Source organism: Emys orbicularis, chromosome 1, assembly GCF_028017835.1.
Source record: "Emys orbicularis isolate rEmyOrb1 chromosome 1, rEmyOrb1.hap1, whole genome shotgun sequence".
Classification (NCBI taxonomy): Eukaryota; Metazoa; Chordata; order Testudines; family Emydidae; genus Emys; species Emys orbicularis.
In genome coordinates, this window is record NC_088683.1 from 250,484,546 (window position 1) to 250,508,557 (window position 24,012).

Below are 24,012 nucleotides of genomic sequence, written 5' to 3' on the forward strand. Positions count from 1 at the left end.
GAAAAATGGAGGTTTTGGGTTCGTTACTTTTCAAGTTTAATTTCCAGCTGGTACAAGTGAATAGTGTCTCTTGATTTGGCATTTGATTGCTACGCTGAGTAAAACTGGTCCAGCTTTCCATGGTTATTTTAAAAAGCAAAAACCCTCACAACCTTACCCTCAGTACGGTATGTGAATAGAATTGCTCCAGTAATAATCCCTGTAGTTAAGGGAATTATGTTAAAGAAAAGCATAAGTGGTCCTTACGTAAATCATTGCTTCTGGAATCCACATTTGTCCACTGTGCATTTGTACACTTCTAGCGGAGTGATTTTGGGGGAGATGAGGGAGCAAAAGAAGAATCTTGGCTTCCTGCCTGAACTCTGAGCGATGGTGCAAAGTGCTGCTGTTGGGCATTTGGGCACATTTTTTATTCTTGTTTACTAGCAAATAGGAATGTGGGTGACATGAATACCCGATGGCAGCTGTATTTTAGTCACATGGATAACTGACTTCAGTATTGTAACATTTAGCTTGACCAATGTTAAAGTTATATTTGCTCTGCAACACTTATGAGACTGTATGTAAATTCTTTCTGAAGTGCAGCATACAATGTTATGCACATTCTAGGTCCCCATCGGGTAAGGATGTGAAGCCACATTCAGTGTATAATAAAGAGAATGAAAGTTAGATGGGCTAGTGGGCTAAGGATTTGTGCAAGTGAAAACCTAGGGGAGCGTATGCCAGGTGGTGGTGGGGCAACTGTTCAAAATTTGAATTGAAAGAAGTAACTAGTCTTTGACCTTTCTCTGTCCTCTTATTCCATCCCAAACACACATGGACTTTTTCATATGATTGGATGTAAAGAGGTGAGAACACATGACTATCTCCCTGGCTGGTGCAGTGTGGCATGAGGCTTTGCAGATTGTTGTGCCAAGCCAGGGCAACCAGAAGCCTTAATTTTCACAGGAAACAAATTTAACCTTAGTGTTAATGCCCAGCAGATGATGTCAAGGACATTAAACATTCATAGCATTAGCTCGTAACCTCTGCAAGGAGGAGTTCCAAACTGTATTGTTTGTCATACTTACTAATGGTTTAAAAAAAGACTAGCCAAACTGGTCAATGAGTATTTAATGAAGAACATGTGTTAGAAAATACTGTTTTACAGCAACTTACTGCTCTTTTAACCTTCTGTAACTGTAAAGTTAAAAAAATAAAAATATGTGAGGGGAGCATGAGCAAGCAAGATGATGCCACTAGAGAGTATAATTTTCCAAACTGATTGCTGGAGAGAAACCAAAATCAAGTCAGTTGCTGAGACGTTTGTTCGTTGCTCCACAAATTGCAGTAGACCGTAAAATACCACATACGTCTTACTCCTCCCCCCCTCCACAGGACTTGTGCAGTGTGATGCTTTGGGGCATGCAACCAGGTGCTGTATCCACAAAAAGCACCATCTGCCAGTAGGTTTTGTTTCCTTTGGACAGTATAAAATGCTCTTTTTTTTAATGTGGTCTGTTTTGAAGGAGAATGATCAGAGATCAGATGTATGGAGGCTAAACAACAGAACTGTAACTTTGCACGTGTGCAGTTGTCTGTTGCCAGTATCCTTTTATCCCCAAACATAAATTGTGTACCCCCTTTTCTTCTTGTGAGCTATCTCACATTAAAATATAGGTGGGTTGGTTCATTTCCCACGCTACATTCCTGTTCTTCTAAGGGTGACTCTGTGTGTGACTGAACTCCAATTTCATTGCATTGAAACTTCATGTAATCTAAAATTCCCTAAAAGCTACAGCTAAAAAGCATTTGTTGGACTTTATTTGTGTACAGTATGTGCACAACCTGAGGCCTTCCTCCCTGCTAGCTTATGAAAATGTAGGCGGGTGGCACATTGCTAGAAGTCTACTGTGGATCATGTTTCATGCATTCAGGACAGGACCCCAAGAGCCACTGGAGAACGGTGTGGGCTCTTTTTAAAACATCTCCCAGGGTAACTAATTAAGTATGTTGTCTGTGTCAACTCAGACTTTTTATGAGATTGTTGCTGCAAAGCTAAGAGCCTAAACCTAGTTGTCTTCCTTTTTTAAATGAAGGGATTGGCACATCTTCATGCCCACCATGTGATTCACCGGGACATCAAAGGGCAGAATGTATTGTTAACAGAAAATGCAGAGGTGAAGCTTGGTAAGTAGGCAAGCATGTTCACTTCCTGGTTCGTTTGTTTTTTGCATGTTCCCTAACTTTATTTGATCTCTTAGGAGTGTGGCATGCTCTTTAGTACAGTAATATATCCTGTGTCATTGCTGCAGTCTGAGTCAGGACACTGGCCTTATTCCCTCCCCGTCTCTCAAGGAATGCAGGGATTCTTGCGGTTGTTGCTGGAGATTGTTGGCTCTCATACCAAAATCAGTGGATGGATTACTCCATGTCCTTCACTTATTCTTTGTATGACTCTACAGGTCAGCTTAGGGCCAGAATTGGTTCTGCTTCCATTGAATTTGGGCTTAGAAGCCAATGGCACAAAATTAGGACGTGGTGGGTATCTTTTTGTATCTGCGTTCAGTTAAAGAAGTGTTGGCTGCTCAGGTGACAGACCCAAACATCTGCGTAATGTGTACAGCACTCACAATTGGTCTGAGGCAGAAAGTCTAAGTTGGGTCCAGCCCTGGAATGCCCGTTTGGAACATTTGAAGCTATTATCGTTCCTGTCCACTTCTGTTCTAGACAGAGGAGTTCACATGAGATCTGTTCTTTTATCCCTATCCCCAACCACTTACAAATTTAATTTCTCAGACATGTACTGTGTAGTTAGTGGTTTATACATATTGAGGTTTAACTACATGTTTGTTTTGATACTCGTCCGCCAGGCTCCACATGGGGGGGACGCTTCCATGCTGATTTATTTTGCCTCTTTAAGTTACTACACATTTTAATGTTGTGTGTTTGTTGTACCGTAAGGTTGCCACCTTTCTTTTGGTGAAATATAGACCCAAGTTCAGGACCTCCCGCCCAGCCCACACCTTCCTTTTAGGTGGAACTCTGAAAGATGCCTTGTCTGCTGGGATGGAAGTGCTCCGGGGAGCTACCCATTCCTTGGTCTTCTAAGCAGGACACAGCAGCTCCTATACTGTTGGTTCAATAGGGCTTGTCTACACAGGTTTTGCACTGATTTAGCTAAATTGGTAGAAAAACAGATTTAGTTAAATAAGTGCACACCTAATACCAGTGTTTCTCAAACTGGGGCCGCCGCTTATGTAGGGAAAGCCCCCGGCGGGCCGGGCTGGTTTGTTTACCTGCCCCGTCCGCAGGTCCGGCCGATCGCGGCTCCCACTGGCCGCGGTTCGCTGCTCCAGGACAATGGGAGCTGCTGGAAGCGGCGGCCAGTACGCCCCTCGGCCCATGCTGCTTCCAGCAGCCCCCATTGGCCTGGAGCGGCGAACCGCGGCCAGTGGGAGCCACGATCGGTCGGACCTGTGGACGGGGCAGGTAAACAGCCCGGCCCAGCCCTCCAGGGGCTTTCTCTACACAAGCGGTGGCCCCAGTTTGAGAAACACTGCCTAATACGGATGTAGTCATACCATATGAAGGGGTTTGTATCTATATAGTTTGGTGCATTACATTTACACCTACCAAAACAGTTAAACCAGTATAACCATGTCTGTGCAAGGGCAGTTGCATCAATTTAATAAAATTGTTTTTCTATCAATTTAATTAATCAGTAACTGCAAAAGCTGTGTGTAGATGAGCCCCAAATTAGTACCTTTTGAACTGCGCTCCGCATTTGCATCCCACTGTGCCTCATTCACATGTGTTAGGACAGGAAGCAGTCCCTGTGAGCAGTGCTTGATTTTCTCTCCTAAATTTTGGGCAGAGAGAGTGGAGGACCAAATGGTGGCCCATCTGACCTGGTGGTGCTGCCACACCATGAGAGCATCTGTGGAAAGCAGGGTTGCTCTGGATAAGCCAAGACACCCTGTCTTATGATTAATGGAGATAGCAAGTCTCCCTCTGCCCCCAAGACAATATGTTTGCATTCGTTTTCTCTGCTATGGAAAGGGAGCTCCACAGATAATGGGAAGACTGCACTGGCAGCCCAGTGAGAGGTCCTGAAGAGCTAGTTGTGTTTTGTTCTTTCTCCTGACTTTCGTGGTCTGATGCCTGAGGACACTGGCAAGTCTGAGTATTAACATTAATGGTTTCTCCTGAACATGGCTCTCCCACATGGATCTTCCACATGGGTTTATTTTCCAAATTATCGTAGAGAAGTAATCGCAGCATGTTTTCCCCCCTCTTATTTTATTTTAATCTTTTTTCCACCCACAGTGGATTTTGGTGTTAGTGCTCAGCTGGACAGGACGGTTGGCAGGAGAAACACATTTATTGGAACCCCATACTGGATGGCTCCAGAAGTTATTGCCTGTGATGAAAATCCAGATGCTACTTATGATTACAGAGTAAGAAAGTCCTGTTCACACAGTAATAATATAGTGATATCTAGTGTCTAATAACCATGAGTGAAGGCAGCTCTTATATTTGTCTCTGTGTATGGTTGTGAGAGTGATTTCTTGTAAAGGTAAATCTGTATAACGTGAGTACAAAGAACAGATCGGTACTAGATGATCATAATTAATAACACTGTAGAATCATAGAATGTCAGGGTTGAAAGGGACCTCAGGAGGTCATCTAGTCCAACCCCCTGCTCAAAGCAGGGCTAATCCCCAGACAGATTTTTGCCCCAGATCCCTAAATGGCCCCTTCAAGGATTGAACTCACAACCCTGGGTTTAGCAGGCCAATGCTCAAACCACACAGGTTTCCCTGTATTTGTAACTTGTACTGCAGTAGCTCCTAAGAGCCTCAGTCAGGGACAGGGATCCCTTTGTGCTAGGCACAGTAAAAAATGGTGTAGAAAGAGTCTAACAAGAAATTTTGTTGTTTTCGATTTCTGTGAATATCTTAGCATTGTAATTTGTTTAATATATCCTGCTTATTGTGGTAATGTCAAAACAATACATTTTAACATTTGCCTTAAATAGAGTCCCCAGCTGAAATGCATCTTTTTGCCAGAATAGAAGAGTTAAGTTACAATGTAATACAGAAGGAGCTGGTTAAAGCATGTGCTGTCCTGGTTTGAGAGATCATCTGAATGTTAATCACTGTGGCTGGGCACAGCTCTCCACTTTTGTCTTCCTGCACAAATGGCTTTACGACCTCTGGTTTGTAACCCACATCATGTGTTTTATTTTTGTTATATCAGCCAGCCAACACCCCTTTACAGTCCCATGCAGCAATTCTATTTAAAGGGACATACAATCATCATCCCCTTTTGCCAGAGAGAAGAGAGCTCTCTCCACACAGAGATCTCCCATTACGTTAGCCTTGCTGGGCTTTCTCTCTCCCTCTCTTGCACTTCCTTCCTGTTCTTCTTTTCTACACTTACAGTTAATGGGCTAATTATCTCCTTAGTTCTCCCCAGCTGAGGCTGATCTAGTAACTAGTCACTCCTTCCCTCAATCAAGCCCCCTCCTGGAGTGGGGGGAACTAATTGGATTTACAGTGACCAGAGTGCTGGTTCAGCTGCTTGTTCTCAGCACTCTGTCACAGTCACATAGAAGATTTCTCCATCAAACACTATATTTCTCCAAAAATTAATGGGACACAACTGCTCCTGCACTGAGCTGCAAGCATCAAATCTAACCTCCCTAAAAGTAAAATTGGCTTGATGGTATTTACACCAAAAGTTTTTTTTGTTTTGTTTTTGCTACATCTTCTAAAGCTAAATTCCTTTATAGAAGCTTTCTGGAAATCTCTCAAGTACATTTTAGCTTGTTTCAGGGAGCCACGAGAGAGGGAATAAAATATGAAATGTGTTTTTAATCTTTACTCAGACTAATGCCTCTCTTCAAACATTAAAACTAGGAGAGGTAGCTAGGAAATGTGAAAGTCTGCGATTATAGTTACATCAAGAGCATTGGAGCTAGTGCATTGGGGTTGATAACTCATGTTAGATATATGAATGTCCATGGTTGATGATACGCACACCTGAACATCTAGCTAGGATTGAGCCCATTTGTCTTGACTAATAACTTTACATATTCCTTGCCCTGATTGAGATCTGTGAAAAAATTTAATCCCTTTCAGGGTGGAGTTGATAAGACATAAGGGTGAAGGTTAAAGTAAGATAACAAACCTCAATAGATAGAAATTATTCTGAGGGGGAGAAAACCCCCAAACTAATCTACATGTTTAATAATTAAAGGGGATCAAATGTAAAGGAATTCCATGAGGCATACAAAACCTGTGATTTATGCTCATGTTTCTTAAAACACTCCCTTATTGCTCCTGATGTGAAGTGGAGGTACTTCACATAGAGACATCTCAATATCCTCCTCCTACATATTCTATTTCTTAGAAAATTAGTGTTTTACAAGCTTACTTTAATCATTGCAACTGATGGGTTGAGCCAGAACAAACTGGTGCCTGGTTGGGAAGCTTCTGGGGCCTAAAAATGCAGTTGTTCCATTGCTTGGAGCTAATGGTGAGCACAGAGAAGAGTTTGTTCACCCATTCCAGTATGTCTTCCCATATTCTAAAAGGATTATCAACCTGGAAGCTCTGAGCACTATTTTCCTCAATGGTAGTTCTCTTCCCCACATCCTGAATGGAGGTGATATTGTCTCCTGTCAGGACCTACTGTAGCCCCTTGAGCTCAGTTCCATTCCAGGACTCTTAAGCAGTTACTTATTTTTGGTGTTCCTATGGTGGAAGAGAATCTCTAAACCATAGTTCTGATTCAGCAGGGAATGCAGTTATCCTCTGGTCCTAGTGGCTATCCAGTGCTAATATCCTGAAAGATTTCCATTCCAGGATCCCCCTTGTGTAATGACACAAATAATACGAGACTGCTGGGATGAGGCGCTCACTCTGGCCACCAGTGGTTCATGGAACAGTAGCTTCTTACTTTTCTTGGACACATGCCGGTTGCCTGTGTCTCCTGACATTAGGAATTCATGCTGCCAAGACATGTTCTAATTTTATTGGGCAATGTAAAGGTAGAGGTTTGGCTGAACTGCCAATAAGCAATGATGGGCTCATTTTTAAAAAAAAAAATCCCTACATAAAAATACTGTTAGATTATCAACAGAAGAAAAGAATTTTTTAAAAACTAATTTTTAGAACTATTTTATTTAAGGTTTTGTATTTCTGATAATTAACACATCTGAAAACTGACTTCTTGGTTTCACTTTTGTTCCTAGTCTATGCATTTTCAGGATCTCATATGCTAGGAGAGGGCTGCAATGTTTGGATTGCAAATACTACCGGGGAATGTTCACCTCTTACAATAACTGTATCCAGGGAAATATAATTATTTTTTACAGAACTTAACTTTTGGTTAATTATGACTTAATTATGTCTTGAAATGTCCTAATATGAAAGTGTTTGTATACTATTAAGAAATTATGTGTGCATAATTGTATGTGTGTGTGTATATAACACAAATGCTGTATGGCATCATATTTAGCATTTTATATTAGGGCTAAAAGAAGAAAAGCCATTTTAAAAACTGTTGTTTAAATAACCTTGGTAGCTGGTTTTAGTTTCTTACCTGCAGTGCATTAGTAGATGCCATTACGTAGTATGACAATGAGAAAGTGTACCTACTAACGTATGGTCTCTTTCTTTGCAGAGTGACCTTTGGTCATGTGGCATTACGGCCATTGAAATGGCAGAAGGAGCTCCCCGTAAGTGATATGTGTGCTTTTTCCTAAGGGGCTCATTAAGACAGAAACGTATACTTATGAGTTGCTGGTTGTAATTCAAACCCAGTTTTGAGGTTTCTGAAAATGCACTGATGGTGTATCTATAGTCCTTGGTTTTTCCTGCACCATAAATATAAAATCCTACAAATGGCAACTCTCTTGATAAAGATACTACTACAGTGTGAAAGCATTACTGTGCAGAGATTGTAATTGTAGTGGTGTAATAGCAATGACAGGACTATTTGGAAGCCAATGGGTCTGTAAACTTCCTGACCATGAGATATATTAGGCTTTGGAATTGTGTCCACAGGGAAGTGGTGGAAGCCCTATTGCTTGGGATATTTAAAACCAGACTGGGAGAAAAAAATGCTAAGTGTACTGGCTTAAAAAATCTTGCTCTGTCAGGGAGATAGACTGCATGGCTTAGTAGGTCCTTTCTATCTCTGTTACCATTACACAGACTCATGTAAATCATTCTTCTTGAACTCTGAGACTTATCTATTTAAATCTCCTCTTATGAATGTTTTCGTTTTCATTGGACAGAGTAGAAGACTCTTGGAAGACTGTGGTTTAAATTATAGACTTAGCTTTAACACTGTCAGTGAAGAACTTTTAAAAGCAGACTATTTGAGTATATTCAGCTGCCAAGTCTGATGATTTTTGAGGGGTAAAATTAAAACCTAAAAATGCCTAACTTTTCCATGGTGCTTTTTTCTCTCACACGTCCTCTGTGAAGATTAACAAAGCATAAAGCTGACAGCAGCAAGGGGAGCAAAAAACAAGAACTTAGTTACAAAAAAAGAAAAATTGCTATCAATTTTTTTTTAAGTAACTATTTTACTTGTAAAACTGCAAATTGGCTTTTTTTTCCTACCACCCCATTCAGACATTCAGGGGTGTTGACTTTTGTCTAGCCTCAAAATGGTAGTTTCATTGTAGCCCATGCTTACAACTCTGATTTTTAAATCTAACGTACAGCTGAGTGTTCTTATTCACATTCATGTTTTAAGAGATCTGATGGGTTTTTCTCATAATTATATTTGCATGGGTCCAAATCTACAGAGGCTTCTCCCAGGATGAATCAACTAGCACAAAGCTAACGGCATTAGAACCACTATTTGGCTACTAGTCTGCATGTAACCGTAGTTCTTTAGGTTTCTTAAACCACTTTTTGGTTCAGATCATGTGCATATTTTTTGCTCTTCATCCAGTGCTAGTCCCTATTGTATTCCACTGAGGGTTTACACATGTGCACTGTCTGTAGCCAGAGATTTTGGAAGTAGTAGCTTCTGTTGGTCCGTGCATGCGCCCTTCGCTCACCTCATGGTTTTGTCTGAGGTGACAAAGGGAGGGGCAGACTGATCATGTCCCCAGTTTCTTCTTACTGCTGCGTGGTCTGGGTTGGAATTATTAGTGTCCTTTTGCATGTGACGCACCTTAAAAATATACAATTGAACATAGTTAGTTTTTAGAGTAGTTTACTGTTTCTATTGTTTTTATAGTAGTTTTTAGAAGTTTGCTAGTTTCAGGAGTAGAATTAGGGTTCTTTCTGGAGAGTTTTGTTCCGTGTGGACCCTCCCACCGATGCCCACATGCGGGTACTCGACTATGCTGAAAACCTCAGTCTTTAAAATCTGTGCCTCCTGCCCGCATTCCTTCTCGGTCTGCGACAAACATCAATGCTGCCTCTACTGCTTGGGAGAAGTCCACATTGCATTCAGGTGCAGTATCTGCCAGTGCTTCCCCAGCCATACCCGAGAAGGTCAGGCTCTCTGCCTCTGGAAGCCCCTCATGGAAGTCGCCATGAGACCTCATTCAGAGCCTGTCTGGGTAGCCTCCACTGTACATCGGCCTGGGGCTGCCAGGAGTGCACCTCCAGCTACGGAGTCTGAAGTCAGCACTGGTGGTACCACCGCTATGGACCATGCGCCAGGATCTAGCTGAGAGGTATGGAAGCATGTGGTACTCTCTTCCCTCCAGTGTCGGATGGACCCGCGTCAGGTTTGTGTGGGGGTCCTCTTTCTCCCATCTTCCCTGGACAGGGTGATCATCACCAACGCATCCCTCGTAGGATGGGGAGCGCGCACAGATCACATGACACAGGGAACATGGACCCCTTGGGAATCCAGGATGCACATCAACATTCCAGAATGCCAGGTTGTACGGAAGGCATGCCGAGTATTTCTCCCATCCATCCATCCCCATCGTATTCTTATCATGTCGGACACCACTACCACTTTTTACCACATCAACAAACAAGGGGATACAAAATCAACTGGTCTCTATATGGAGGTGATCAGCCTCTGGAATTGGTACATCACCCACCAGATCCTGTTATCTGCAGCCTACCTCCCAGGGACTCAGAATGTGATTGCAGACTCTCTCTCGGCAGACGATTTGTGATCGATCATGAGTGGGAACTCCACAACACCGTAGTATGAAATATCTTCGACCAATGGGGGATTCTGACCAGGAACCTCTTCAACTCTGCAGTCAACAACAAATGCAGCACTTACTGCTCCAGGGGGTAGTGGTCCCTTCCCTCAAGGTGATGCACTCCTACTCTGCTGGTCGGACCAGATTAACCTTCTCCCCTCTACAACTCCTGCCACGAGTACTCCAAAAGATCAGGCAGGTCAGAGCAACGGTCATCTTGATTTTCCCATGCTGGCCCAGACAGTTCTGGTTTCCCAATCTACTCCACATGTCAGCCCGTCCCCACTTTCTCCAAGCTACTGAGGCAACACCACAACAGGATCAGATATGCAGATGCTTCACCTCAGGGTGTGGTATTTGGATGGGCATCTTCTTTAGAACGGGTGTGCTCATGAGAGGTGCAAAATATCACCTTGAGCAGCAGGACAGAGTCCACTAAGCGTTCCTACCAGGCCAAGTGGAACCACTTCACCCCCTGGGCCCAACAGAAGGGGCTTTCCCCAGAAGAGGTGCTGATTCCCCTATTTTTGGATTACCTCCTGCCCTTGAAAGCTTTGCATCTCTCCCTCAAGATATATCTAGTGGCAGTTAGTGCCTTCCACCGCGCCATGGAGGGACACTTTGTATTTACATACCCATTGACTGCTAGGTTTCAGAAAGGCCTCATCGGAACCATCGCACCCTACAGCCTATTGCTCCCTAGTGGGACCTTAACCTCGTTCTGTTGGCACTAATGAAACAGCCCTTCAAGCTGCTGGCTTCATGTTCGATGTCCCTCCTTTCCATGAAAGTTGCCTTCCTTGCAGCTGTCTCTTTGGCGAGAAGGGTAGGTGAGCATGGGGCCATGATGGCAGACCCTCCTTTCACCACTTTCCATTAGGATAAAGTCTTTCTGAACCTACACCCCAAATTTCTGTCAAAGGTCGTATCCAAGTTTCATCTCAACCAGCCCATCCACTTACCTGCTTTCTTTCCGAAGCCTTACGCCTCAGAAGAGGAACGACAACTTCATAACTTCGGCATCCATCGGGCCTTGGCCTTCTACCTGCAGAGGACAAGACAGATCAGGAAATCTCCTAGATTGTTTATCGCTATAGTTGACAGTGTTAAGGAACAGGCAATCTCCACACAGAGAATATCTAAATTCCATTGTGCATTCCACTGTGCTATCAGCTGTCAGGATTGCCTCCTTCCCTCCAGGGTGAGGGCCCCTTCCATGAGAGCCCAGGTTTTGACCACGGCCACCCTCTAAGATGTGCTGGTTCAGGACATATGTAGGGTGGCCATGTGGAGTTCAGTACATACCTTCTCTACGCATTACTGGGTGCAGGACTCTGCTATGGATGCCTTATTTGGCATGGCTGTCCTCTACTCAGCTGTTCCTCATCCTTGCACCCTCCTCTGATGTCGATACTGCTTGTTAATCACCCTCAGTGGAATACAAATAGGGACTATCATGCGAAGAAGAGGAGGAGATTACTTACCTGTAATTGGAGTCTCTTCAAGATGTGTGGTCCCTATCTCTATTCCACTTCCTGGCCTCCTTCCCCTCTGCTGCGGATCCGTTGGATTTGTGGGGGAGAAGGAACTGGAGGCATGGTCAGTCCACCCCACCTTTTATCACCTTGGATGAAACCATGAGGTGAGCCAAGGGCACACGGATGGACCAACGGACACTACTACTTTCAAAATCTCTGGGTCTGGATGCATGATGGAATACAATGGAATACAGATAGGGACCATATATCTCCAGTTACAGGTAAGTAACCTCTTGTTTTAATTAAATCTCTGTCCCTGGGCTCCGTAAGCCTGTGTGTGCATTTCACCTGATTCGACTCGGTAATTGATATTACTTCATGCTAAACTGTTGGGTTCAGATTGGCCCCTCTTACAAGAACTCACAACGGGGTCTGTTGGGGGAGGAAATGAGTTATAATGAACCCCTCACCGGTATCCTCTCTGGTCATTCCTTTAGGTTTGCTCTCCCTGCAGGGTAGTTTGAGAGATCCACTGCCAAGCATGGGAGATTAGGGCCATCTGCACAGAGTCCTTTGCCCCCTACCATCTTCAGCCTTCAGCACCTCCTTTTCCCCTTCACTCATTGGTAGTGGCGTTCTGCTGAAGATGAGATACCAGGATGTCCTCCTTTGCCACGGGGGCCCTTGCTCCTGGCCTCATTTTGGCCCCCAACCTGCTATGTCTCTACCCCCACCGCCTTTATGGATTCTGACACTACAGAGTGCCCTTGTGTTTGGAGAACGGTGTTTGGAGAACGGGGACAGTGCTGCAGAGGAGGCTGACTCTCCCTTCCATGAGGGAGGTGGAGATCTCTGCACAGAGGTCCCCTCCATGTTTGGATCTGAGGGGATAATCTAGGCCTTTATTTTTGGCCGCATTAAACTCAGAGTTAGGGGCAGAACTTTTGTCTTAACTTTTGCATTTCAGTTTAATTCTGCTTAATGTCATTCCCGTGTCCATCACGTGTAGGGGTTGGTGATGGGGAAATGTCTATGAAAATGAAATAATCCTGAAGTGAAGACAGTGAAAATGCAGAATCGTGAGAAGTGGAAAAACAACTGAACAAAATTTTATTTTTTTCCAGCCCTCTGTGACATGCATCCAATGAGGGCGCTGTTTCTTATACCCAGAAACCCTCCTCCACGGCTAAAATCCAAGAAATGGTATGTAGAGGCTACTGTGTTTTCTGTAGGCTGTTTCATTGTGTTCTTTACAACATAGCACTTTCTTATCTTTTATTTCATGGCATGCTTTTTTGTTACCATTTCCATGAACTGTAAAATAATTTAGGCTGGCTAAAATCAATCTTTTATTATCTTCTACACTATTAAATCAAAGCACAAAATGAGATGTGCATTGATTATTTTTTAGCTCTATTTTTTTCAGCGAAATTTTGTCTTTTGAATCATGAGACAAAAATGAGCTGTTCTGTTGACAGAGCAGCATCATATTAAGGTGACAAATTATACCACAGCTCAAAGCCTAGACTTCTGCTGCATTCCTAATATGCAATAGCTTTTCTAAGATACAGTATGATAAAGAAACAGGACAGTGCCATTGACTTCTAGATGCTGAGTTGAAAGGAACTATTAAAATTAATGAAGGCTTTTACTATAATTATTGCAAACTATTGAAATTGTTCTTCTTGCCAGCTGGGAATAATCCCTTAACAATACAGGATTTTCCTCCCCATTATTAGACACAAATGATTTGTATGAAGCAATAATTTTCACTAGAATGAGGGTTTATGTATGTTGAACATGATAACCTTAAAATCGTCAATGAAAGCCTCAACGTTAACAAAAGTAACGCTTTACTGTGCTTTCTTCTTAAGTTAAGGACAAGTGTGTGTGTGAGTTTGTTACATACAAGAAATATGCCCTCTGTGAATGGAAATTGTATGACTATGAGGTTGAATGCTAGAGTCCTGTCAAAAAAGAAATTAGTAAAGTGATGTGACCAGTTACACCGATCTATAAATAACATAATTAACTCTATTGACTTGGTGCACTGGATCACTGTTTGGAATGCTGGAATGACTTTCTCATACAGTAATTACTATTGGAGCATCTGTGTGAGTGTGTTTATTTTAAATATTTTTTTATAAAACATGGAGTTTATGAATTCATACCTACTCATAGAGTTTTGAAAAAGGATGAAAAAATGTTTGTTTTAGATGTAAGCTTTATCTGTAGTGTTTATAAACCCAACATTGCAGCATTTTGCTAGTGCATAAGAATCAGAAAGTTAAACTGGCTAAAAACAGCATTGGTACTGATAGTGTTTTTATTTATCAAGGTGAATGAAGGGCAAAAAGTAAACAGGATAAGTGATGAAAAATACAATTTTAAGCATTATTTTCACTCTGTTTCTAAAGTTTTGTTAGAAACAGAGGTAAGGGGGGAAAATAATTATTTTTATCCTGAAAGTGTCTCTTTAAGAATGCCTCATGTACTCCTGGGGGCATTCTGCTTCAAAAAATTAAAAGTTCTGTGCACAATATTTTAAAATTCTGCAAATTTCATTTGTCAAAATAACACTGCGTAATTGCCAGTTTCAATTATTTTGGTAATTTATTTCAAAATACCTATCAGCAAGTATGTCTGTAACACTACAGAGACACACAAAAATTCCCCCAGGAGTAGAGAGTCAAAGAAGCCCTTACGACAACCTAGTTCCTGCTTCTCTGCCCCTTATCTCTTCCCTCCCCCCATCCCCCGAGCCCAGCTGGGGGGCCAGACACCCAAATCCCTCCCCCCCCCCAGAATCCAGCTGCGGGCTCCCCCTTGCCCCGACATCTGTCCCCCTCGCCCCCCTGAGTCCAGGGATCCAGAGGGAGAAACAGCCTGACGCTTGGTCCCGGGTTTGCATGGAGTTTCCTATGTGCCACCCTCTCCTTTCCTCAGGGCATGCTCGGAACTGCAGCTGCCAGGAACCCTCTAGTTCCCTCTCCCTCCTCCCAGCAGTGTCTTCTATATGTAAGCTGGGATCTGTCAAGTCCAGTGGCCTCTAGTGATGGCTACCAGTACTGCAGCCCATTTTTGTGGGGGGAAAGGAAATTCTGCACACACCACGTTAATTTCTGCAAAATTCTGCATTGCGCAGTAGCACAGAATTCCCCCAGGAGTACCATCGAGTAGTTACTACTTTAGCAATATAATGTTCTGATTTACGAAACATGTATTCCTCATCCCCATATCCATTAGACAGAGGTGAATTGAATTCCATCACTAACTTCAGTAGTTAAATCAGGGATTCATTTGGTCCTGTGTGTCCTGATTGAACAAATTATAAGGCATTAAGTATTGAGAAAATGTTATTTTAAAAAATGCATAGTTATTCAGTTAAAAAACCAAAATGTTCTTCAATTCCTACAGACCTATCCCACTAAGCCAGGTGCATATAAAAACAGGTCGGTATTACTTGCAATAATGGAAGAGTCCCCAAATTGTCTTGGTAGCATTTTTGTGGCTCTTTTGAGGACATCTATCTAAGATACCATTTATGCTGCTAGACAGAATCATGCTGTTTTGGGGGAGAGAACTGAAATTTTTTGGACTAATGAGGAAAAACTGAAAAATGGATTATTTGAGTCTTAGCTTTACACTTCTTTTTTTCCTCAGGTCAAAAAAGTTCTTTAGTTTTATAGAAGGTTGTTTAGTGAAGAACTATATGCAGAGACCCTCCACCGAGCAGCTTTTAAAACATCCTTTTATACGCGATCAGCCAAATGAACGGCAAGTCCGAATCCAGCTTAAGGACCACATAGACAGGACCAGGAAGAAGAGAGGAGAGAAAGGTATGCAGACTTTTAAAATTAAACCTGTGTTTACTTGTATATATTTAAAAAAACTGATTATTTGATATTCTACCGACTTCTGATTTTACAAAAAAAATCTAAGACCATATAGTTATTGTAGACAAAGCCTGTGGATTAAACTGAAGCTCACATCCAAATGAAGGTCTCCTTGTGTCTCTGGAATGAGATGACATTTGAATGGTTCCAAAATGTTGTATATAAATCTGATCATTTAAGCTGCTCAGAACTGGATTGCTGAGGCCCTATAGCAGGAGCTAAGTATTTTAAGATAAAAATATTGAAAGAGCCACCTGGAATATTGTTTCCTCTTTCTTGCTAGATGAGACAGAATATGAATATAGCGGAAGTGAGGAAGAGGAGGAGGAAGTGCCTGAACAAGAAGGAGAGCCAAGGTAATAGCCGCTGATGGGAGGCCATTAAAAGATCTAGACAAATAATTTTATAACCCGTCTTGACAAATCTGGAGTATACTTTTATTTCATAAGGCTTTACACCTGTTACTAAATCTAATTAATCACATACATTAATGAGACATGAACCTCAAAAGGTCTGAACATTTGCTCAGACCTCTGAACTTTTTTGAGGTCCCCATCCCGTCCACTCTAAACTTGGATACACCACAGAGGGACTTGATACCCTGTAGACCAGTGGCTCTCAACCTTTCCAGGCTACTGTACCCATTTCAGCAGTCTGATTTGTCTTGCGTACCCTCAAGGTTCACCTCACTTAAAAACTACTTGCTTCCAAAATCAGACATAAAAATACAAAAGTGCCATAGCACACTGTTACTGACAAAGTGCTTACTTTCTCATTTTTACCACATAAATACAAAATAAATTAATTGGAATATAAACATTGCGCTTACATTTCAGTATATAGTATATAGAGCATTATAAACAAGCGATTGTATGAAATTTTAGTTTGTACTGACTTCGCTAGTGCTTTTTATGTAGCCTGTTGTAAAACTAGGCAAATATCTAGATAAGTTGATGTATCCCCTGGAAGACCTCTGGGTCCCCCGCAGGGGTACGCGTACCCCCAGTTGAGAACCACTACTGTAGAGGTGGTGGGTGTGTGAGACTTACAGTGGGTGTGTCTGGGGCAAAGTAGACAGGTAGCCGGGGCTCTAATCAGACCTCTCTCAGAGTTTAAGGAGAGGATGTAGGCTTGGTTCAAGGACTGGGAAAAAGTTTGGCTTGGCTCTTACTTTGCCTGACCTGGTTTGACATCTTCCAGAGGGAGTACCTATTTGATATGCATCCAGTATCTTTATTTTGAAAGACAAGAGATTAAAATTTAAACTAAGTGTGTGTGTGTATGTGTGTGTGTGTAATGTATAAGCTTTGGAGAAGGTATTTAATGGCTCTTTAAGCTGTGTGGCATGGGAGGCTTAACTTTCTGCTTTTGCAGTTCGATTGTCAATGTGCCTGGAGAATCTACCCTCCGACGTGATTTCCTGAGACTGCAGCAGGAAAACAAGGAACGTTCGGAGGCCCTTCGGAGACAGCAGCTGCTACAGGAACAGCAGCTCCGAGAGCAGGAGGAGTACAAGAGGCAGCTGTTGGCAGAGAGACAGAAACGCATAGAGCAGCAGAAAGAGCAAAGGAGGCGGCTAGAAGAGGTAGAAATAGAAGACTGGAGCTAAGGTGGCAGAGCTCCTGTTATGCTTATTGTCCCAAGAGCTTAAGAAATATTCCCTGTATATTGTGCAAGAACAATATATATCCATTAGCTAAGATTTTCAAAACCAGGATCCTAAAGTAAGGCTCTTACATCCATGTGTAGACGTGGTGGTCTGATTTCCAAAAGTACTGAACACCCTGCAGCTCCCAGGGGGTAATTGATTCCAAAAGCCTAAATGCATTGCCTTGTATTTTGAATGGAGATAATTGTGTATGTATATATCTATTGCTATTCAAAATACTAGGTAATTGGCCTAGAGACTTTTGGTGTCCCTATACAGAAGGGAAGACTTTTATGTTTAGATATCAGTGTACAGCTTTCTTAAACCAGATCAAGCCACTAAGACGGCTTTTAGAAATATCTGTCCATGGTATGTATCAGAGTTCTTTTAGAGCTTTCTTAAACATCTGCATTTGGCACTAATGCCTGGTGGATGGCAACCTATTTTTGATGCAGGGCAGACTCGTGTAAGATATGGGAAGTAATTGTCCTGCTCTAGTTGGTACTGGTGAGCCCCTCTGTTGGGAGTAGTGTGTCCAGTTCTGGACAAATTGTGAAGAGAGTCCAGAGGAGAGCAACAAAAATGATGAAAGATTTTGAAAATCTACGTATGAAGAAAGGTTAAACAAAATAGGGCATGTTTAGTCTTGAGAGGGAGGGCACCTTTTTAACAGTCTTGTATGTTAAGGGCTGTTTTGCAGAGGACTGATCAGTTGTTCTCCATGTTCACTAAAGATAAAACAAGTAGTAATGAGCTTAATCTGCAGCAAGGGAGATTTAGGTTAGGTACTAGGAAAAACTTTGACTACACCTCTACCCCAATATAAAGCTGTCCTCGGGAGCCAAAAAATCTTACTGAGTTATAGGTGAAACCGCGTTATATCGAACTTGCTTTGATCTGCCGGAGTGCGCAGCCCCCCCCCCCCCGGAGCAATGCTTTACCGCGTTATATCCGAATTCGTGTTATATCGGGTCATGTTATATTGGGGTAGAGGTGTATAAGAATAGTTAAACTCTGGAATAGGTTTCCAAGAGAGGTTGTGGAATCACTATCATTGGAGGTTTTTAGAACAGGTTGCACAAATACCTGTCAGCGATGGTGTAGGTTCACTTGGTCCTGCCTCAGTGCGGGAGGCTGGACTTGAGGCTTCTTGAGGTCCCTTCCAGGCCTACAATTCTATGTGTGGTAGCATAAAGGTATATGGTATAGAATACCCATTATTCATTTTATAAATGTCATAGGTAGCAAATCATACATAGTGTACTGGATTTTTTCCCATTTGTCCTGTAGGAGACATGCCATTTTCATACATTTTTGTATCTATATCTATATCCATCTGAATTTTTTAACAAAACCCCAGGTAAATTTTTGCATATTTACTCTTTGGGATATGCTGACTGTTTGCTTACATAGTTTGTTTGGATTTTCTTTCTCAAAGGTTTTTTGTACATCACCTTGTCCCTTGTGAGTCTATCTTCATTATTTTGTTTCTAAACATTCTTTATTTAAATGGTCACGCACGACAGCTAGTAAGTAAATAAAAGGTTCTTTAGGACCTGACAGATGGAAAGTTTTCTAAAAAATTTTGCAGACCAAAACTGAGTCTGGGAGATGAAGTGAAACCAATCATTTGGCTCTTCAGGAAGTACAGGGTCAAATTCCAATTGTCCTCAAATGACCCTTGTTTGATTTGCTGTTACAGCTGTTCATTTGGCGTGTAGTTCTTCATCCAAAGCTATCTAGTTTTCCAAGCACTGATAATGTTTAACAGTGCAACGAGGACCAGATTAGCTCCACATAGTATATCAAGTTTACACATACATTTACGATTCATAACTTTAAGATTTGCATTATGTATTAACCTGATAAATAATGTAACATAAAATTAAAAAAAGCTTTGCAGGTTACCTTACGACGTTTTCCCCAACCCCCTTCAAATGTGTGAGTGAATTTACTGCTTTTTTTAAGGAGGAACTGATAGCAAGGACCCAGCCACACACATGCAGTAGGAAGGGGCCATGCAAGCGTCTTTTCTCTTCTGTCTCTCCCCCACCACCCTCAAACTGCCAAGATAAATATCATTGTCATTCCAGGTCTTGGCCTGTCTTAAAGAGACTGTCAATTGTGCAGCAATTTTATTATTTGGTCATAAAGGAGACTGGGGAAAGCTAAAAGGAGATGCTTATTTTTTACTTGAGTCAGGATTTGAATTAAAACCTTTAGGGTGACCCTAATCTGATGACTAGCTAGTCCCCTGCATGATGTTGTTAATCTGAAATCCCACTTAATACAAAAGTAAAACATCTGAAAACTCTAGTTCCAGGCATTTTTTTTTTTTAATAACTAAGTGGCCTAACCCATTTAATCTGCCATGATCAGTATGACCTTTTTAATCTGAAATTGCTCTTAATACAAAAGAAAAAATGCTGCAAATAACAGAAACAGAACAATGTGTCTGTTTGCTAGAAAGAGTCTTAAAGTTTAGTTGAAGGGATTATTTCGGTGTTAGAGGGTATATGTAAATACACGTCTACCCCAACATAACACGACCCAATATAACACGAATTCGGATATAACGTGGTAAAGCAGCACTTGGGGGGGCTGCACGCTCCGGAGGATCAAAGCAAGTTCGATATAACACGGTTTCACCTATAACGCGGTAAGATTTTTTGGCTCCCGAGGACAGCGTTATATCGGGGTAGAGGTGTATGTGCAAAACTTAAAAAATGAAAATGCTAAATCAGGTGGAAATTGCATTTAGGTCAGTCCCACTCTCTTCAAAAAGACCCTGTAAGTGAATGTTCTAATGTATTAAAAAAAAACCCCCCACAATATTTGATATGTATAAACCTACCTCTTTCAAGGATGGATCTGGGTGGAGATATGATTAGTTTTCAGTCTTTAGATAGTCTATCCTTCACTTGACTCTTCAGTTTATTACAGCATAAGCATGTTGGATAGCTTTTCTTTTAGTTTATCAAATCATGTTTTCTTTTGCTTAAATATATTCTTTCACCCTTTTTAAAAAAATCAGAGCAATTTTTAATAATTTGCTACTGCAAAAAAGACTTCAAACTGATCGATTACAATGTTAGCAATGTAGTGACGCTGCATATTGTGGATTGATGCATTTGTGAATAGAGTTCCACAATAGGCCATGAAGAGTTCGAGGAGAAAAACCTCTGCATCTGCCAAATCTATAACTGCTGCCATACTCCCTCACTTTTTATGGTGAAATTGCCATACAAGCTTTTTTTAGAAAAAAAGCATGGTCATCAATAGGAAATTAGTTTTAAAAAGAAAATGGCCTCCACCAAAATGCTTACAAGCATATGTAGTTCTTCTGAACTTTTTTTGTTTGGATCTTCTATTCTTGGAGAAGCATCCATCCATCTGAGAGATTCTTAGGAAAACTTTAGCCAGAACAAACCTTCTTTAAGAGGGTGAGGGGAAGAAACATTCTTAGATAACATTAATATTGTGGCACAGAGTGATGAAAGCCAAGAAACCAAAAGGATGAACCTTTGTTCTTAACTTACTCTGTGTTATGAAGAAAGAAAAGTTTAATAACGTGAGTTAAGAATAGTGTTGCTTTCAAATCCCCTGGCTTTTGTCGGTTTGGGTTTCTGGTGCTGCTTTTGGTTGAAGCGATGGAAGTTGCATTTTTTTGCATTTGTGTTTGACATTCACTTGTGAGAATTAGAGGAACTTTTTAGACCATAGGTAGTCTCCCTGGACATGTTGCCGACATGTCTTTTTTTTTTTTTTTCCCTTTCTTAAATTAAAATTGAGCGCTTGTTTTTACAATTCTGGCACAGATCCTAGACAGTTTTGACTGAGACTGTGTTTAGGACATGTGCCAAAAGTGCATTATTCTTAGCAGTATTAGAGAGAAGATTGGTTTTAAAAGGCAGATAAGTGACTACTGAAAACAATTGTTTCAGAGACCTTATAATTTCTGCATTACTTAGAAGGAGGAAATTATACATTGCTGAAGTGTAGAAGATTATCTGAAGCTTTGCAAGTTTTTGGTTAGACATATGCTTTTATATAATGATCACTTGTATGACACTTAAGACGTAGGTGGTTAAAAAAAGAAATCTGAGCTGTCCTAGACTTATTTTTTTTTTTTTTTATGTGCCTGCATCTGAGCTTTCCTCTTCAACAAAATGGAAAAAAGCAATCCTGAGCTTAAAGGGAATGAAGTAGCATCAGAATTAGTGCTTGGCAAAACTGAGTCTAGTTTTGATTTTGCAAAATGAGAACTAGTTGCGATGCAAGTCCTATTGTACCTGAGCCTCCATGACTAGATCTCCTAAGTGCTACGATAATACAAATAATAAAAATAACCTCCACAGTTCAGAGAGTTCTGATATAATTGGTTCCAATTAAGCTGGGCACAACTGAGGTGAAGGGGTTGATTTTGCCAGGGCTTTGTTTTACAACACTGAAAGAGAAATAGTTTCCATCCAGGCTCCACTTCATTTGAATTGCCCACATTTTGGGTTGGTTACACTCTGGACTCATGTCTATTATGATTATTTTATCGTCCTCACCCCATCTTCAAGTACTCGGTCACCAACATTAATGCATGTATATATCTACCTTTATGTGGATATAAGACAGCTATATAGAGGTGTTTTCTTGTGTGAGCTAGGGTACTGTGTTGTTTTATATGCAAACTAGCAGTTTGCATATGTAGCTGTATTGCCCCCTTCTGGTAAATCACGATACACAGCATAGTATGTGAGCTCAGACCTATAAAATCATGAACCATTATGACACCTGAGTTAGAATGCGTTATGGGTGACATTAGGAGGACAGTTGTCAGGATCCTAGCAGTTTTATCATTGCTCTATCTGCACCTCTTAGAAATTTCCTTTCAGCACTCCGTAGCTTGCCTTTTCTTTAGTGGCTAGTTGTCTGAAAATAATCTGCTCATCTGACATACAGCATCACGAGAGGTTGGTACTAGACTACCATATCTCTCGTCCAGCTAAAGAAGATCTGAAAGACTGTCTTTAGCCACAGTGCAACAGCCTATGCCACCTAGCTAGCTCAGTATGTACAGGAACCCGGCTATATACCAAATTTTGTGTATTTTTTGTGACTTATAAGTGGAGGTATAGTAACTAATGCACTTATTTTTAAAATCAAGAAGGAAATTATATAAGCAGCACTTACAGTTTATATCTTAGACCAAAAAAATCTATCATGAGTGAACCTTCCTAGGGCAAGCCACTGTGAACATACCCTGTCAGTATTCACTTCTCAAAAAAAGTTTTTTAAAACCAGGCAGTGAGGTGATCTTAGATTAAAAAGCACAAGTGCACAGTGGGAGGTCAGGTGGATCGTCTTGCTTTAAAAGTAAGGAAATCTATAGCTTGCTAGTAGGATCATTACTCATGTCGAAAACCTCTCTCAGAGCCTACTCTATTTTTATCACAATACATCTCTCCTCACTGGTTGAAAATAATTCTGTGTATTTAGTGTTTGCTGCTTCAGTGGCTTGGTTTTCACAGGCCATATTCAAAGAAAAGGAAGTCTTATAAGGTGGGCTCTGCATACTCGGTGGACCTTGGGAAGGTGGTGTTTTTGGTAAGCAGTGCCAGGTGCCTAGACTTCCATTCATTTAGCAAGTCAACTAAAGTGGTGCTAACAGGAAGGTAGAACTGGAGTAGAGAAACTCCATCCCTTTGTGTGCTTTGGCACTCGGACAACAGCATGGTTGTGCTTCAGAGATTTGCTTTAAGTGCAGACTGGTGGCAGAGTTTGTATTTCTTTATCTTCTAGTGGGTGGTAAACATGCACTGTGGATGTTGAAACTCAAGATTTTTTTTTTAAATAGAATTTTATTCTTTTATTTACATCATGGTATGGGAAACTGGCATGTTCCTTGTGATGGGACCCCCCGGGGTGCAACCTGGACTGTGGGACCACTGAACCCTCTGTCCCACCAACTTTGGGGTATCCCTCCCACCCCGTGATGCTGTTGCCACTCTACAAACCTCTGACAGGTACTGCACTTACATAGACCTCCACAGGCAGGGGCACATCCAATTGAGTTACATGAATGCTTTGCCAGCCACTCATGAATCAACAAGAGAGAGACTCCAGTCAATTCCCCCCCAGCCTTGCACCCCAGAACTGTACCATCTTGCCCTCGTCAGAAGCCTGACCAGTGTAAGTTCATTACCCAGTCCGTCCCTCCCTCGATGTGGAAAGGACACACACTAGCCTTTGTAAAGTGAGCTGAGATTTCCCAAACACTTCAACCAAAGCACAGTGTTTTAGGTAAAATATAAAACAGATTTTTTAACTACAGAAAGATCGCTTTTAAGTGATTATAAGTAGTAAGTGTAGAGATCAAAGTTGGTTACCTAAGAAATAAAAGTAAATTCATAATCTGAGTTCTATAAACTAAACAGGATTTGAATCAAGCGCTCTCTCACCCCGACAGATGGTACAAACAGTTTGCAGAGCTTTAAAACACAAGCTGGAACTATCTTCCAGCCCAGGACCACACTCCCCAGTTCAAAGTCTTTGTCCTCCAGACCTGTTATCAGGTGTTGAGTTGTGGGGGGAATGAGGCCAGGTCATGATGTCACTTCCTGTGCTTTTATTGTTTCTTCCAGCTTGCTGGAAAGATCTTTAGCTATGATGTGGGTTAAGCAGTCTCCATTGTATATGTGTTGTTTCTGAGATGGTTAGTCATTGGGAGAGTGGATTCCCTTCAATGGGCCATCAGTGCATCTGACTACTCTACTGTTGTACCTGAAAGGTTGGCTGTGGGCATCTCCCAACCTCACA

At 41.6% G+C, this 24,012-nt stretch overlaps 1 protein-coding gene across 28 annotated transcripts in view; it reads left to right on the top strand.

Annotated features, from left to right (window-relative positions):
• The window catches only part of MAP4K4 (mitogen-activated protein kinase kinase kinase kinase 4), a 249,378-nt gene that overhangs the window by 164,960 nt on the left and 60,406 nt on the right, over positions 1–24,012 (top strand). For all 28 annotated transcript variants that reach the window (XM_065423695.1, XM_065423699.1, XM_065423694.1 and 25 more), the window contains exons 6-12: positions 2,079–2,169; positions 4,309–4,439; positions 7,672–7,726; positions 12,783–12,861; positions 15,322–15,497; positions 15,838–15,910; positions 16,929–17,139. In XM_065423695.1, the coding sequence (XP_065279767.1) occupies positions 2,079–2,169; positions 4,309–4,439; positions 7,672–7,726; positions 12,783–12,861; positions 15,322–15,497; positions 15,838–15,910; positions 16,929–17,139 (816 nt within the window). The remainder of the gene's footprint in view (positions 1–2,078; positions 2,170–4,308; positions 4,440–7,671; positions 7,727–12,782; positions 12,862–15,321; positions 15,498–15,837; positions 15,911–16,928; positions 17,140–24,012) is intronic.